The 16,105-nt window shown below is 38.2% G+C and overlaps 1 protein-coding gene across 3 annotated transcripts in view; it reads right to left on the reverse strand.

Annotated features, from left to right (window-relative positions):
• Positions 1 to 16,105, reverse strand: part of akap6 (A kinase (PRKA) anchor protein 6) — a 162,477-nt gene that overhangs the window by 86,193 nt on the left and 60,179 nt on the right. For all 3 annotated transcript variants that reach the window (XM_048190983.1, XM_048190982.1, XM_048190981.1), the window contains exons 7-8: positions 15,697 to 15,793; positions 11,291 to 11,463 (exon numbers count right to left, since the gene is read on the reverse strand). In XM_048190983.1, coding sequence (XP_048046940.1) covers positions 11,291 to 11,463; positions 15,697 to 15,793 — 270 coding nt within the window. The remainder of the gene's footprint in view (positions 1 to 11,290; positions 11,464 to 15,696; positions 15,794 to 16,105) is intronic.

Raw genomic sequence — 16,105 nt, forward strand, 5'->3', positions numbered from 1 at the left:
TTTGTTCTGAAACAATCTCAACAGAAGCTACACTGCAAAAAAGCCCATTTTTAAACAATATTATGTCATGTACTCTAAAAAATATATATAATATATGGTTTTGTACTTTAAAGAGGCCTTATTATGCTCATTCACAAGTCTTGATTTTGTTTTGAGGGTCTACTAGAATAGGTTTTCATGCTAGAATGTTAAAAAAAACACCTTATTTTTCAACATATTTGATATTTTACATTGTTGCAGCACCTCTCTTCCCAGTCTTTCAGTAATGCTCTGTTTAGTTCCCGTTTCTATGAAGCCCCTCCTTCTGAAAAGTGCAATGTGCTCTGATTGGTTGGCTGGACCAGTGTTTTGTGATTGGTCAACTGCTTTGATCGTGTTTCGGAAATGTCATGCCCATTACCAGAACCTTCAAAGTGACACCAAGATTATTTTTGATCTAAAAAGAACTATTAAAAGGTAGGGTAGGAAATGTTTGCCGCAAATGTGTGCCGCAAACGAACAGCAGCCACCTTTCACAGTTCCTCCTGAACCAAAACAAAGAGCTTAAGCTGCGTTTACGCCATAAATACCGTAATTAAGAGATGACAACCTGTGACGTTCGTACTTGGACCTGTTCACGTCCTCGGACCCGAAATTATGTGTTTCAATGGCAGCACTATCAACGCCGAAATGAATCTGCAGCAGTCAGGTACAAGTCAGAGCTCAAGTCAAAGTTGGCTGTGATGTGTTTTGGAGGAGGCGTAGCTTTGAAAGCGTACCTTTGAAGAGCATTCTGAAGGGAGGGTGGGATCTTATGCTTTCAAAGCTAGCTTGCTATTACTAGTGTAATGGAGGCCAACTAGTAGTTGCTGTGCAAGTAAACCTCACTCCTCTGATCTCAAGAGATGTTCTAGCGACTGATACTAGAGGTTGCAGCCTTTTGCCTCCTTGTTACAGCGTCCGACTCCCACGCCAGAGACCCAGGTTCGAGGCCCGCACAGAGCGGGGCGAGTAGGACCTGGGTGAGGGGTTACACTAGCCTCTCTGAAATTGCCTACCCTACCCTGGAAATGCTTTTTGATAAGAACGTTCTTTGCTGAACCTAAGAACCAGTGACGAACCTTTATTTTTAAGAGCATACACAGTCTAGTATGGGCACCAATCCTGATTCTGGGTAATATAACATTTTACAAGTCTGAGCATCTGTCACAGCCTGTCGTAAAAGCTGAGGGGAATCATTATGGCTCATCAATGCATCCAAATGCACAGAACAAAGCGCTTGTAGCAGTATGCTACAACTATAAAATATACATACAAATATCAAAGTAAGGCCCATGCATTTTATGTCTTCTTTCTTTTTTTCCCCCTATGACTGGAATATATTTCATGAGTGAGGCTTCCTGCTTTCACCTCATCTTCCTGTTTTCCTTCTCATGCATGTCACCGAGCTCGCATACCTTCAGTGCTTTGGCCAGATTTCAGGAGAAAGAGATCCAGAGGGCAGACATTAGAATTTTATATCACTTCAAGACAGGGGAGGGAGAGAGCGGAGAACATGAAGTTCTTCTGACAGTCATCGAGGACTCTGAGAAAATGATGGGATGTGTTTTTGTGCATCTCACCTGAGAGGCATGCTTAAATGTGCGCTCGTGATAAGGTAATTCCACCACACCATATTTCATCGCATGCCCGACAGGTTTATGTTTACCAGATCGGCCATAAGCATTACTGATTGAGACAAAGAGAAAGGCAGAACATGTCAAATATAGAAGGGTTCCAAATACATCTGTGAGAAATTTAAAAACACAAGAAAACATTTCCAAATATTAAAATATTGTATCACCCCCCCCCCCCCCCCACCCCACCCCCCTTTTTTATTTCGGGGTGAAAATTCTCCTAAATATAAACAAAATTATATTTGCCATAAAATCACTTATATTTTCGCTAAAATGGATAACAGATTTTCATGCCATCACTGCAGACTTCATGTTCTCATCAAATCTTCTGTCTAATCAAATGATCTCTGTAGAATCTAAAGCGCCCCGCCCCCCTACATTTTAAATAGACGCTGAAGCTGCATCTGAAATCGGTCATTTGTTCACACATTTACTTTTTTCTACATGGTGAATCGCACATAGTGCACTATATAGGGGATAGTGAACGATTAAGACAGTGTAAATATGCTTTCCATTGAGGCAAATAAAGTCTGGTTTCCGGTTAGTGTCACACGAACCGCAGCAACGCACACACAGGCTGCTCCGGTCTAAAGACACGATAGAACAGAGCGGATCATATCTGCGAGTCGGCGCATACCACAAAATATATCGGACCCATTTAAATTCTGCACAGAATGCTGTTTAAAGCAATATGGAGGAGATTAGAAGGAGAAACGTTTAGAGATTAGAAGGAAACTGAGGTTTCACCTAGTGCAACGGCTCTAGCCGAGCTGTGATATAAACAAAACGTCATTGGCTATTTTAAAAAAGGGGTGTAGCTGTTTGATATATCCTTCCTGTTTCTGTTGAAATTACGTCAACACATTGAATAATGCTGCGCATTCTAAGGCACTTCACTGGGCCTTTAAGATCATTTTCACCCCAAAAATCAAAGAAGAAATTAAATTATATTTTTTTGCATACAGAAAAAGATGCTTATACTTTTGAAAGTGACAAGTGAAGGCCAAGTATGGAATTGATATATCCAGTTAGTGCACACACATTAGGAGTAGTGAGTATTAAAGGTGCCATCGAATTGAAAATTGAATTTACCTCGGCATAGTTGAATAACAAGAGTTCAGTACATGGAAATGACATACAGTGAGTCTCAAACATCATTGTTTCCTCCTTCTTATATAAATCTCATTTGTTTAAAAGACCTCCGAAGAACAGGTGAATCTCAACATAACACTGACTGTTACGTAACAGTCGGGGTGTACGCCCCCAATATTTGCATATGCCAGCCCACGTTCCCAACATTATGAAAGGCATTAGACAAGGGCAGCCAGTTAACGTCTGGATGTGCACAGCTGAATCATCAGACTAGGTAAGCAAGCAAGGACAATAGCGAAAAATGGCAGATGGAGCGATAATAACTGACATGATCCATGATATCATGATATTTTTAGTGATATTTGTAAATTGTCTTTCTAAATGTTTCGTTAGCATGTTGCTAATGTACTGTTAAATGTGGTTAAAGTTACCATCGTTTCTTACTGTATTCACGGAGACAAGAGCCATCGCTATTTTCATTTTTAAACACTTGCAGTCTGTATAATGCATAAACACAACTTCATTCTTTATAAATCTCTCCAAAAGTGTAGCATTAGCCGTTAGCCACGGAGCACTATCAAACTCATTCGGAATCAAATGTAAATATCCAAATAAATACCATACTTACATGATTAGACATGCTGCATGACGAACACTTTGTAAAGATACATTTTGAGGGTTATATTAGCTGTGTAAACTTTGTTTATGCAACAATAGAGTCAAGAGCTCGGGGGGGGCGGAGAGCGCGAGCAATTAAAGGGCCAGCAGCCTGAATTGGTGCATAGTTAATGATGCCCCAAAATAGGCAGTTAAAAAAATTATTTCAAAAAAATCTATGGGGTATTTTGAGCTGAAACTTCACAGACACATTCAGGGGACACCTTAGACTTATATTACATCTTGTAAAAAAACGTTCGATGGCACCTTTAAACACATACACACTGCAAACTGTGGACACACACACCCGGAGCAGTGGGCAGCCATCTTTGCTGTGGCATCATTCGTCACCTCAGTCCTTTCCTGCCGGTATTGAGAATCGAACCCACAACCTTTGGGTTACCAGTCTGACTCTATAACCATTAGGCCACGACTGCCCCATTTGCCTTATAATTATGTTATTTATAAACCCAATTATGTTTTGCATAAATTATATACCTATATTTAGGACTACTTTTCTTGTGAGAAGATCTTGTGAGATTTACCCCTATACGAAATAAGAAATTCAAATCAAACTTGTTTTCTGCAGAGCTGCAGGAAGCGAGAAGACGTTGGACTGCTTGTGGAGTTAGTTTATTCACATTTGTATCATTTTCAGTTGCTAATCCAGTATGCACTCTGCTCCACTGACTACTGTGTGTCTATAGCATTTCCAATATTAATAATACAGAGAGAGCGTTGATGCCTCTCAGATGCCTATCCGTCCTACCGAAGGCTTGTTAAATATTCATTGACAATTATTCCGCAGTGACTGAAGGCTAAGTGCTCGCTTCTGAGAGAGAAAGAGAGAGAGAGAACTGAGTATAAAGAGTCATGCAATTATTAATGTCCATTTTTCCAACATGTTCCTCAGTCGATGTCTGCGGATCAAAATCAAGCTCATTCTAGACACAGCAAGACTTCCAGTCCCATAGAGATCTGGCTGTGAGCATTTAGCAAAATGTTCATGCAAGAATCTTAAAAATAAAGGTTCCCCAAAGAACCTTGCAGTGAAAAGTTATTGTGTAAAAACTCATTCTAATAATCTTAAGAACCTTTGTTTCACTATAAAGAACCTTTTATGTATTGAAAAGGTTCCATGGAGGTTAAAAGTTCTTTATGGAACCATAGATGCTAACAAAGAACCTTTATTTTATGATATTAAAGGTTCTGAAAGGTTCTTTGGGAACTTTTTGAATCAAAAATGGTTCTTCTATGGCATCACTGAGATACCCCCCTTTTGGAACCTTTTTTTTAACAGTGTAGAAGGGAAAAAATCAAATAAGAGCCACATCAAAATATCACAGCACATTTATCAGATCAGTCTTAATCTGGTTTCGATTGACAGAGTTGACTAAACATCTACAGTTGTGCCGTCAAGACAGCCACAGACTGCGCAGGAAATGACAGCGTATACCATCCCTCTGCATTGTGCTTTCTTCAGAAAAAGCTCTCTGATTCCAATAATTACAGCCTAAAGTGATCCTTGTTCGCAAGCAAGTTGGGTAATCTTTGATCCGATTGCCAAGTGCAGAATGCAGAATACAAATGAAAAAATAATACAATCTGGTTTATATTCCAGACTTTCTCAGGCACGATATAGCCAAAGGACAAGGGATGGAGGAAGAAAAAAAAATGAATTAAGTCACACTAGAGGAGTGTTTCAGCATAGGCTGGGGGTTTACGACTTCATACATGTCTACGGCTGATTGGAAAAACCTCATGTCTCCACGCATCCTTCATAAAAAATAGAAATTACAATATTCCAGTGCATCTCCCGGTGAACTCTGAAATTAGGACGACAGTAAAAAGACACAGGAAAGGATGGATGTGGAAGGCAGTTGTGGCAAAGGCAGTTGTGAGGTGCACATTTCACATAGCCACTTATTCAAGTCATGCTAACAATATTCATTGCAAAACACGTTGCTCGTACATCTCATTTGGAAGAAAAAATTAATATGAATTAAACCTTGTCTGCATATTAATTCATATCATTTGTGTGATTAAATATTTGAAACTGTCTGCAAAAACTAGGCACTATTAATTTTTTCATAAAACATTCATTTCAATTGTCAAACTGCCGCTGGCAACAGAAAAAAAAAAAAAAAAAAAAAACACTTAAAGAGGTATGTCAATTTTAAGTCACTTTATGAATCACAGCTCGAGTGCTTTTGCATGCTAATATAAGCAGAGAGACCTGGAATAAATGACTACCTATTTGGGTCCTTGATTATTTTTCATTTCTCATGTAGAACTTGATAAACATTTTTTTTTTTTTTTTTTTTTTCAGAAGGGGTTGGATGAATATTAAGTCTTTCGAAATTAACAGAAGTTCTGTTAAACAAGCTCTCATGAGTCTGGAATGGATTTGCAAACATGTTTCACAGTTTCATTTTTATATTATATTATTGCTGTTTGTTAAAGGAACCTTCACTATTATTATTGCACATCCTTAGGGATTAGCGACTTTGAAAGTCTCTTATGCTCACCAAAGCTTCTTTTATTTAATCAAAAACACAGCAAAACAGTAACACTGTGAAATATATAATTACTATTTAAAATAAGTGTTTTCTATTTGAATATATTTTAAAAAGTAATTTATTACTGTGATGCAAAGCTGAATTTTCAGCATCATTACTCCAGTCTTCAGTGTCACATGATCCTCCGCAAATCATTCTAATATGCTGATTTCTAATATTGCTGACATTTCCTATTATTATCAATGTTGAAAACATTTATGCTGCTTAATATTTTGTGAAAGCTGTGATACATAGTTAATTAACTATTTTAGATGATATAAAAAAAAATGTTATGCATCTTAAAACTTGTGTTTTTTTAATATAACATGAAGAACCATAAATACGAAAAGCAAGATTTCTTGACCCAAACTTCCCTTGCACCCTAAAAATCTCAATTTACAGCATGTCAAACTTATAACTCTATCACACTGCGGCTAAATATACATCAAACCTTAAGAAGTCCAATTTAAATTCCCAATTTCTTAACTAACGTCAAATTTGGAGTGAACTCTACTTTTAAAGTCTGCACTTATAACACAGAGGTGGCCGGGCCACTCTCCTGCAAAACTTCAACTGCCACCTCCTGTAATTTCATTTTCACCAGCAATAACCCCGGGTCACTTTTTAAGCATGGTGACTTTGATATACCTAAGACTGCTCCATATGCATGGCTGGGTGGCGTAGTGTGGCATGGCTGCTTTTAACATATGCCAGCGAACAGAAACCAGGCCCTCCCTCTCCCCCTCCTCCTCAGTGTGCCGCGCTCAGCGCAGAGCAAGGGGTGAAATAACCGCCCCGGGGCAGACAAGCTGTCTCTAAGGAGTCTCCGATAAGAGTCCTGCCTGCCTTATACATACATACATATGACAGCGGAGGAATATGCCACAGACAGCTGGCAGGGACTACACTCTGCCTGGCTGCTGCGAGAGGGACGGACGCAGATACTGCAAACTCTTCGGGCCATGGAGGAGGTCCCCAACAAGACGATAAACCAGTAAAGGGGATGCGTGTGGAAATTTTGACCCAAAAAATATGAGTAAATGTTAGAGCACCACGGCTCAGTTGTTAACCCCAGGGCGATTTTTACAAGGTTAGTTACAGGATTAGACTGGCTAGTGAGAAATAACATGGTCTAATCAGGGGCAGGGACTTTCAGGGTGTTTTCACACTTGCTTCGTTTAAGGTGTCTGAGAGAGAGTTTTGCAAGACTCAAAATGAACTAGAACCCCTTTAAAGTAAACTGAACTTGGATCAACACAAGAGTCTGCCAAATCACATTAAAATGTGCATTGTGTACTATTAAAATACTATACTACTACTAAAAATGTCCAAAAGGGCTTAAAGACCGGGCGGGGCTTTTACTATTATTATTTTGCTGATTTTTTAGAAATCTAGATCAGCTGTCTGACTCTGAGATGGTGAACGGGAACATGGTTTGTTTAACATTAGCGACACATTATTAGCTGTTTCATAACGTAGTCAAATAAATTCAATTTCATAATGTAGTCAAATAAATTCAAATAACTAGCTTCCGGCAGACAACTGTACGCAGAACGCACAAGTCGATTTGCGGCGGAAGAGTATCCTTTGACCTGACGCACAACGTTCTGGATTATAAGTCTAAAACAATCATTTTTAAAGAGAAATTTCGGGGGATTTCAATATAAGAGAAGAGGAGCTTAAATTACTCCTACATCATACATCGCATCAGAGATTTACTCATTTGGCGTACGGTCGTCCGCTGGAAGCTAGTTATTTGAATTGATAAAGTTTTAAATATGGATATTTTTCTTATAAAAACGCATCGCTTCGCTTCAGAAGGCCTTTATTGTGTTTGTCAGAAAGAAGACAGTCATACACACCTAGGATGGCTTGAGGGTGAGTAAATCATGGGATAATTTTCATTTTTGGGTGAACTATCCCTTTAAGGAGGACTCAATGCTCCAACAAAAGGGAATATAGGAATATATTACTGTATAAATTTAAGTAAAATAATAGCTAATTCTCTTTCTCTCTCTCAAAATTTTGAAAAGCAGTGTACATCGAAAAGTAGCACAACATTTTACTATCGTAAAATATATATTAAAGTAAAACATAATTTAGGGGTTTAGTGCTCACATATTTGATTTCAAAACAAGAACGAGTCAATGTAATAGGCAGCGAATGGATGGAATCCCTTATAGGTGGAAAAATCTCACCAAGAAATGAACGAACATGTGTCACAGGCTGACATTGCCTCAGTGAATATGATGGCACAAATGAACTCTTCACTGCACACACCTGGTCAACACATATCAAATATTACTCATGAATCCCTGCACATATGTAGGATATATGAAATCTGCCTGCCATCTATCCTTTCCTCGTGTCTTGTGACATTTAGCCGATTTACACAAAGTCACGTGTACCTCACTGCGGTATAGTGCAGATACGAAAGAATGTCTACGTCTAGCAGAGAGACTGGCGGATTTGAGCATGACAATTTTCTCTTCTAAGAAACATGTTATTGAGAGAGGATTGTTAGTGCTTCATGCTGTTAATGATTGCCTCTCTCCCCACTTCTGTGTATGTGATGTTACCCCTACAGTTTAATTAGAGGCGAATAACTAAATTAGACAGGATTCCCTCAGGATTGCCATTTGACCAGCATCCAGCCATGTTAAAACTTTATGGTCTTGAGAAAATAATTCAGACAGCACAATGCAAGACGTGGGTGTGAACATATGTTTGCAGCTATAATAACAAACCGTTATGGCTGTCGAGAGAGATGTGGCCTGCTTTGTACACACCTTAATGGCATTCTAGGGACAGACTTAGTGTCTCGGTGAGGCGGTATATATTACTCCTCTGACGGCGCGCATTGCTCATTTGTGAGCCGTTTTTTTAACCAAAGCAAATTAATGACAGCAAACGACACCTGTTGTAGTGAAGCATTAGGAATTAATAGCAAAGAGGGGGGCTTGTCATTGAAAAGAGCGCCTTGACAGCAGTTTCCAAATATTGTTTAGTCAGTGAAACGGGGATCTGAAAGTGATATGAATTCCCTGATCCTCCATTAAGATGAATCTATGGGCCATGTGGTGACCTGAGACAGGCTCTTTAAAGCATTTGTTTGAGTATTTGACCTGCGTGAAAGCACACAGTACCCTTCAGTAAAGTTAAATAGACTTTAACTTTACATTAAAGTTTAGGTTTAAAAGAATATTATAGATTATTTTCAAAAATGTCTATAAAACAATATATTCTGACCAAAGAATTTCTATGACTTCATAGACACATATAGTTTGATCCAGGCTCAAGATCCCACATAGACCCATATTCACAACCTCTGCCCTCGACCTACAGGATCCGCCCTGATTCAGACAGAGAGAGATTTGTGGCTCCTTGTGTGACCTTCCCACAATCCTCTGGCCTGTCTCTAATTAGGCAATGCATCCGATCATCATTAACAGCTCTCAGATAATGAATCACTCACCCCTCTCTCTCTTAATTCGCTGTAACCAAGCGGCTAATGGCTGTCAACGCTGACTGATCACACTGATTGTGGTGATTTCTAATTGCAACAAAACAATTTAAAAGCACCCCGATTATTTATGTCGGTGCCCACAAACTGGAAACAAGTAAGGCCTTGTTCACATTAGGACTGTTCGGAATACCACCTACTGTTTTTGAATGAAATAGAGTAGTATGTAGAGTATACGTTTTCTGCGTGCATTGAATGAACTGCTAAATTTGCCAAAAATGGCAGTATACAACTAAAGCACACTGCATGGAATACTGTATCCCACAATGCAACGGGCTCAACTTGACATTCCATTCCCAACATAACCAGTAAAGCGGTAATAATTTTTAGCATCTTTCAAAAGGACTCAAAAGGAGACATTTGCTCACAAAATTAGATTAAAAATGCCAAAGAATGAATCTCATTGGTTCTCGCACGTCAAGCAAACATGCTTGAGCTTCCATTTACCACAACTGATGTGAGTTGATGAATGTTTATGTGAATAAAAGCCTAAATTCAATCTGTTCATCATATAAAGTAATCGTGTCTCTCAGAAAATTTGGACTGAACCACTCGATTCATATGGATTCGTTTTACGATCTCTTTATGAACTTTTTGAAGCAACAAAGTGGTATTTGCATGGACTGTCAATGGGGGGAAAGAAATCTCTCAGATTTCATTAAAATATCTTCTTGTTTCAAAGATAAATGAAAGTCTTATGGGTGTGGAACGACATGAGGGTGATTAAATGATGACAGACATTTTTGGGTGAACTAACCCTTTAACTTCTAGCCTTTCTGAAACTTTCCATTTTTTTTAAAAAGATTTTTCGCATAATATACACAATACTCTGCAGTGTGCTATTCTATTTTTAAAAGCTGCCATAGATGATTTTGTATATTTAATTCACTTTTGTGTAAAATTTGTGTAGTGAAAATAGATCTGTTCTAATTACTTTGGGTTCATACTGCACATTTTTGGTAATGTCATCTGGGTATTTTATGCATACAAATATACCGTATCCTGCTGAAATAGTAAAAGCAGTATCTTCATATGCTATTCCGAACATAACCACAGACTGTCTGAGCAGCTAAAAAAGAAGGGAAAAGACAGAAGAAAGAAAACAAGAGAGAGAAATATTAGGCAACTGAGAGAGGCCCTGGCGTTCCTGTTTTCTGTAGATGAAGCAGAAGAGATTACGGAGCAGAGGAGAAAGGGAGATTGCGCCCTGGTGATGCCGATGCTCCCAGGGGAAATCCAGCCGAGATCATGCTGTTCCTAAAGCAACTGTTCTCGCACACGCCATGCAGAAACACAAACCCGCCAGGCCTCGCTCTCAGGGCCCGGCACACAAACACGCCACCTAATTGGAGTGCAATTACCCAATCACAATTGACAATTAAACAATGAGAAATTGGTCTCCCAAATAACTAAGTCTGCAATTACACATTAAGTGTGAAGTATAAATTGAGTCTAGCGCGTTGCCTCTAAAGCATAATTGTGTGTGTGTTTGTGAGAGCTATCAAACGTCTCATGCTCATTTACGGACAGAAAATTCTCATTCGCATCACGCCTATGGCGTGTACCCTGCCCTGTTTCCTCCCTGAAAGGAATGTCTCACTGCAGAGCCTTTCCTTGAGCCGTTTCTTATGGAAATACGCGGCGCTCCTCTGCAGCAGAGCTTGGCCCTGTTTGTTTATTTTGCTGATCGAGCAGAGCATGGCCGTGGGCTACCAGAAAGGAACTGAGAGCCGCAGACAGATGGAACGACTCAGGCTTGGGATGCGGGGCTGTAACGGGCTTGACAGTGTCACGTTTGGCTGTACCTTGGGGCTGCCGTGATGACTGCGAGTTTCCCGCTCTTCCTCGTCCCTCTCGCTGGACAGGATGTGGGTTTTGATGGCATCCAGTGTGCGCAGCATCCAGTTGTGCTGACGGCGGATCTGTCTCTGCAGCTCTTGCCACTGGTGGGATATCATATGGAGTATGTCCCGCAGCCCTGTGAGCACACATAAAGAGATACTGTAAAGGACATTGAGACAGAACGCCATTTTGTAGTTTAAAAACGCAAGATGCAGGTCAGTGGGAAAAAAAAGAAGCAAGATCTAGGAATGCGTTAAAAGTTAAACTTCTTTTAACTTGAGTGCCATGTTTTTAAAATTGCTGTGTCATTTATAAGATGCTGCAAAAGAGTCAAGCACAATGGTAAAACATGGCTGTCTAGTGCTTGTTTACATAGAAGAACAATGGAAAAGCAGTGCAGTGGAATTCAAAAAGGCATTCTGTGTGAATGGCCTTTAATACTCAATGCACATATTATAAATGCAATGGTGTAGTGGTTAAAGGTCTGTAATCCAAAGACTCTATGTTGAAAAAGAGGGAACAATTATTGTCAACTAAACCAAAGGCCTCTTCTTCAGCTAAATACAAATGAAAACTATTAAATAATACAAACGGCATTAAAATAGATAAAACATTTAAGTAATATACAGTATGACCATGAAACCAGTAAACAGTGTGCAAATAAACACAGATCTTCATTATTTACTGTACACATTGTGTATATTCAAAATGGCATGCTACTAATATTTTTTTTATTGAATAGTGAATTTTTTATCTTAATGCACACTGTGTGGAAAAGCATATCCCACAATGGAATTAGTTTGACCTATTTGCTTCTATTTTTAATGTGATAAACTGGAGCTGATATCAGCCACTTCAACCACTTCAACTTTATATATTTAGCAGTCAGCAAAAATTTTACTTTTTAACATACACCAACTGAATCATTTGGCAAAAGAATAGCTTATTCTGATGAAAAAAATTAAAAAGTAAAAAAAATATATATATTTACATACATAAACCTAAATATTTTTTAACACTACAGTTCATGCTGTGCCTTAACAAATAAAAATATTGGATAAAGAATATTGGATATGGATAAAGTCACTGTAACACATGGCCTCTTGTCGCTTACCGTCCTACTAAAAAATATAAACATACATACTGAATATATGTGCACTACCATTCAAAAATTTGGGGTTGTAAGATTTTTTTCTGATGTCTTTTAAACTCACCAAGGCTACATTTATTTAATCAAAAATACAGCAAAAAACTCTTATAAAATATTTTATTATAACTGTTTTCTATTCTGATTTGAATATATTTAAAACTGTAATTTATTCTTGTGATGCAAAGCTGATTTTTTCAGCAGCCATCAGTCTTCAGTGTCACAAGGCTCATCTAATCATTCTAATATGCTTATTTGATGCTCAAGAAACATTTCTTATTATTATCAATGTTGAAAACAGCTGTGCAGCTAAATATTTTTGTAGAAGACGCATAATACATGATTCTTTGATGAATAGAAAGCTTTTGAAAAAATTGTTGAATTTTCAAAACTTTTGAACGATTAACTTTGGGCAATTCAATATAACAATGAGCAAAAATGTTTTCACACAAAGTTGGGTTTCAAGATGAAAAAACTATTTGTTTGTGAGATGATAAGTGAGACAATGTAAATCTAAATGCACAAAGTTTCCATTTCAAATAGTAATATGCAGTAAACAATATGTACTGCACATTATGCGGTTTGCTAGTATAGCACTCTGAATACAGCCACTGTTCCAGGCATATATGTGCACGCCGCTAATGTCGGCCAATGGGCAGAACACCCACTTAAACCCTACAGTGAGATTTTCCTGCCGTCCATCCGGCCCGTCCCACACATACACATCCCCCTACAGTTGTTTTTAATGAGCCTTTAATGTGCTGTGATTTAACCATTTATCACGACTCACCCTTAATGATCCAACAGACGCACTTCGCTTTCTTTTTTCCCTCTTAAACTCAAACACATCACTAATAATAATGCTCATGGCATTATCATAATCACCACCATCATCTAAATCATTAAAACCAACCTCTGGTAAAAAATAAAATATTGAACAAGTTAAATGATAATATCTTCCTCTTTTCTAATCAACAGATGGGAAAAAAAACAAGGCATTTGATTTTCACGCCACTTGATGGTGGTGACCCGAGCCAGACCGAGAGTGTGTTTTTGCATCTGATGAGGACTTGAGCATTCAGTTAATCCCTCAGTATTATGGGATGCTTCTATATTCAAAACCTATCATGTGTCCGCTGCGTCTCGACCAGCCACAATCAGCATCTCCGTCTGCAAATCCTATTTGTTCAAAGTAATTAAAAAGCATAAATTAAGATAAATACGGTCGAGGCGGAAGTCGGGCTTCTGGAGTGTGACCCCGCATTGTGCCTGGATCAGGACTCTCGTCGCAGCCGAAGGCGTTCTGTGAAGAAAGCTGCGACTTGTACCTCTGGAGTGATGCCTGCCTGCTGAGTTGCTAAGATACGAGACAAGGTGGTCAAGGTGGGAAGTTGATAGGAGATTTGCTCCTAATCACAGAGCTGAAATTAAAGGGGAAAATAAAATTTTCTTGCTCTTTTGAAATGAGTATGTACTATGAGTGTCTACTAAATGAGTGTCTATAATGAGAAGTAAAAATGTTTATATTTTACATCTTTTCTAATTAAATTCAAACATTTACATTAAGAATTATATTATCAGCATAACAATTTAAGTGGAAAGTTACTAAAAACATATATTACTTTCATAAAAGTCTTTGGTTTGTCAACGTTTGCTTTGATGACCGCAGCACTTAGTTGAAATCCAAAACCTGATGCTCTCTGTTATGATTTGAGAATGATGCAAAGAGCATCTTGAGCTTTAATGGAAGTAAATCTAACCATATGTGCAAAAAGTCACATGATCAGTGACAATAATTTACAGGTATTTGATTAGAGACATAGAACTAGTGTGTCTGTTTTACATACATTTTCTTAGTTTTATTTGGTTTCCCAAGATCCTAAAACTTTGGAATCCAACAAGATTTTCAATGTGGTCTCAGAATCCTGTGTCACACTGTATGTTGCCTTCAAATAACCCAAAATATGGAAAATATGATCTATGATATCAAACATTTACACTATCGTTTACAAGTTTGGGGTCAGTAAGACTTTTTTTTAAATAAAATAATACTTTTAACAAGCAGTAATGCATTAAATTAATGTATATTGACAGTAAAGACATATATAATGTGTATAAGACATTATTATATTTATTTAATTTCTATTTTTAAATAAATGCTGTCCTTTTGAACTTTCTATTCATCAGTATCCTAAACAAAAATAATCATGGTTTCCACAAAAATATTAAGCAGCACAACAGTTTTCAACATCATAAGAAGATCATAATAATTCTTGATTGCCAAATCATTATATTAGAATTATTTCTAAAGGATCATGTGACACTAAAGACTGGAGTAATAGAGTATTGACATCAAGGGAATAAATTACATTTTAAAGTATATTAAAACAGAAAACAGTTATTTTAAATTGTAATATTTCACAATATCACTATTTTACTGTATTTTTGCAGCCTTTGTGAACATAAGAGACTTCTTTCAAAATTTTTTTAAAAAAATCTTACCGTTTGAACAATAATGTATTCACACTGTAGAATATAGTAAAAAAAATGTAGAATATGGTCTCTTTTAAATCAAAATGTTCACTTTACTAAATGCACATTTCCAGTCCTAAAGTGCACATTACTGTAAAGGAGGAAATAAAGCACAGAATGGCCCCTTTAAGAAGATCCCTACGGTAGGTTGGGTTATAGTAAAGGTGCAAGTGTGCATGTTTGTGTTTGTATAGTTGGCAGGGAGCTGTTGTCATGCTGTGGCACCACAGGACAGGACTGTCAGGGCATTATAAGGAACCGCTCCAGCCTCTGAGAACCATCTGCATATTTAATGGTAGCCGGCTTTACCCAGCGGAGACGAGACATACCAGCAGGGAGGTCAGCTGAGTGGATTTGTGCATTTGCCGAGCACTCGGAGAGACTCTTCAGGTGAATAATCACAGATATTGTAGAGGAACGAGTGTCTGCAATGGCCTCTGACTCCTCAACCTGCTGTTCTTAATTCTCGCTCTCTTCATATACAGCTTTGGAAGTGCTTGGTCGGCCACAGCACCTGCCTCTCCGCTTTATCCCAAAACTCAATTCAGCGGGCCGTGCGCCATTTGTAATGTATGTGAAAAGGCGTGCGCTCGGCGGTTCAGAAGCGGTTGCTTGAGGATTTATAAATTCTGAAGGTCACTATGTTAATACAAACATTAATAATAAATGTGTGGCTCGGCAGAACTGTACCTGATTTGTGGGAGGTGATGAGTTCCAGGAGCTGCCGTCCCTCCTCCAGGAGACTGTCTTTCAGAGCGCTGTGACTGTCCACGTTGAGTTTGAAACTCTACACACACGTGAACACAAAAACGACATGTCAGCGCAAGGGAAATAATCTTCAGGTTCATTTTTTCTCCTCCTTCACACTTTCTGTCCTCTTTGGATTTTCCTCTTATCTTCCATTAGAACATCTTCACACACAAATGCACACAAAAAAATGTCATCACTCATCCAACAGAAGGATTTTATGATTCAAAGGTTGCTCTTTCATTGCTCAAGAGAGTTAATGGGCGAGTCTCCTATTTTGCCTAAAGAAAATTAAGCCTGCTTTTAGAAATATTAACTTAATTTTTTCATTGTTTTCATGACAATTAAGGGC

The sequence above is a fragment of the Megalobrama amblycephala genome, linkage group LG5 (genome assembly GCF_018812025.1).
Source record: "Megalobrama amblycephala isolate DHTTF-2021 linkage group LG5, ASM1881202v1, whole genome shotgun sequence".
NCBI classification, from domain to species: domain Eukaryota; kingdom Metazoa; phylum Chordata; class Actinopteri; order Cypriniformes; family Xenocyprididae; genus Megalobrama; species Megalobrama amblycephala.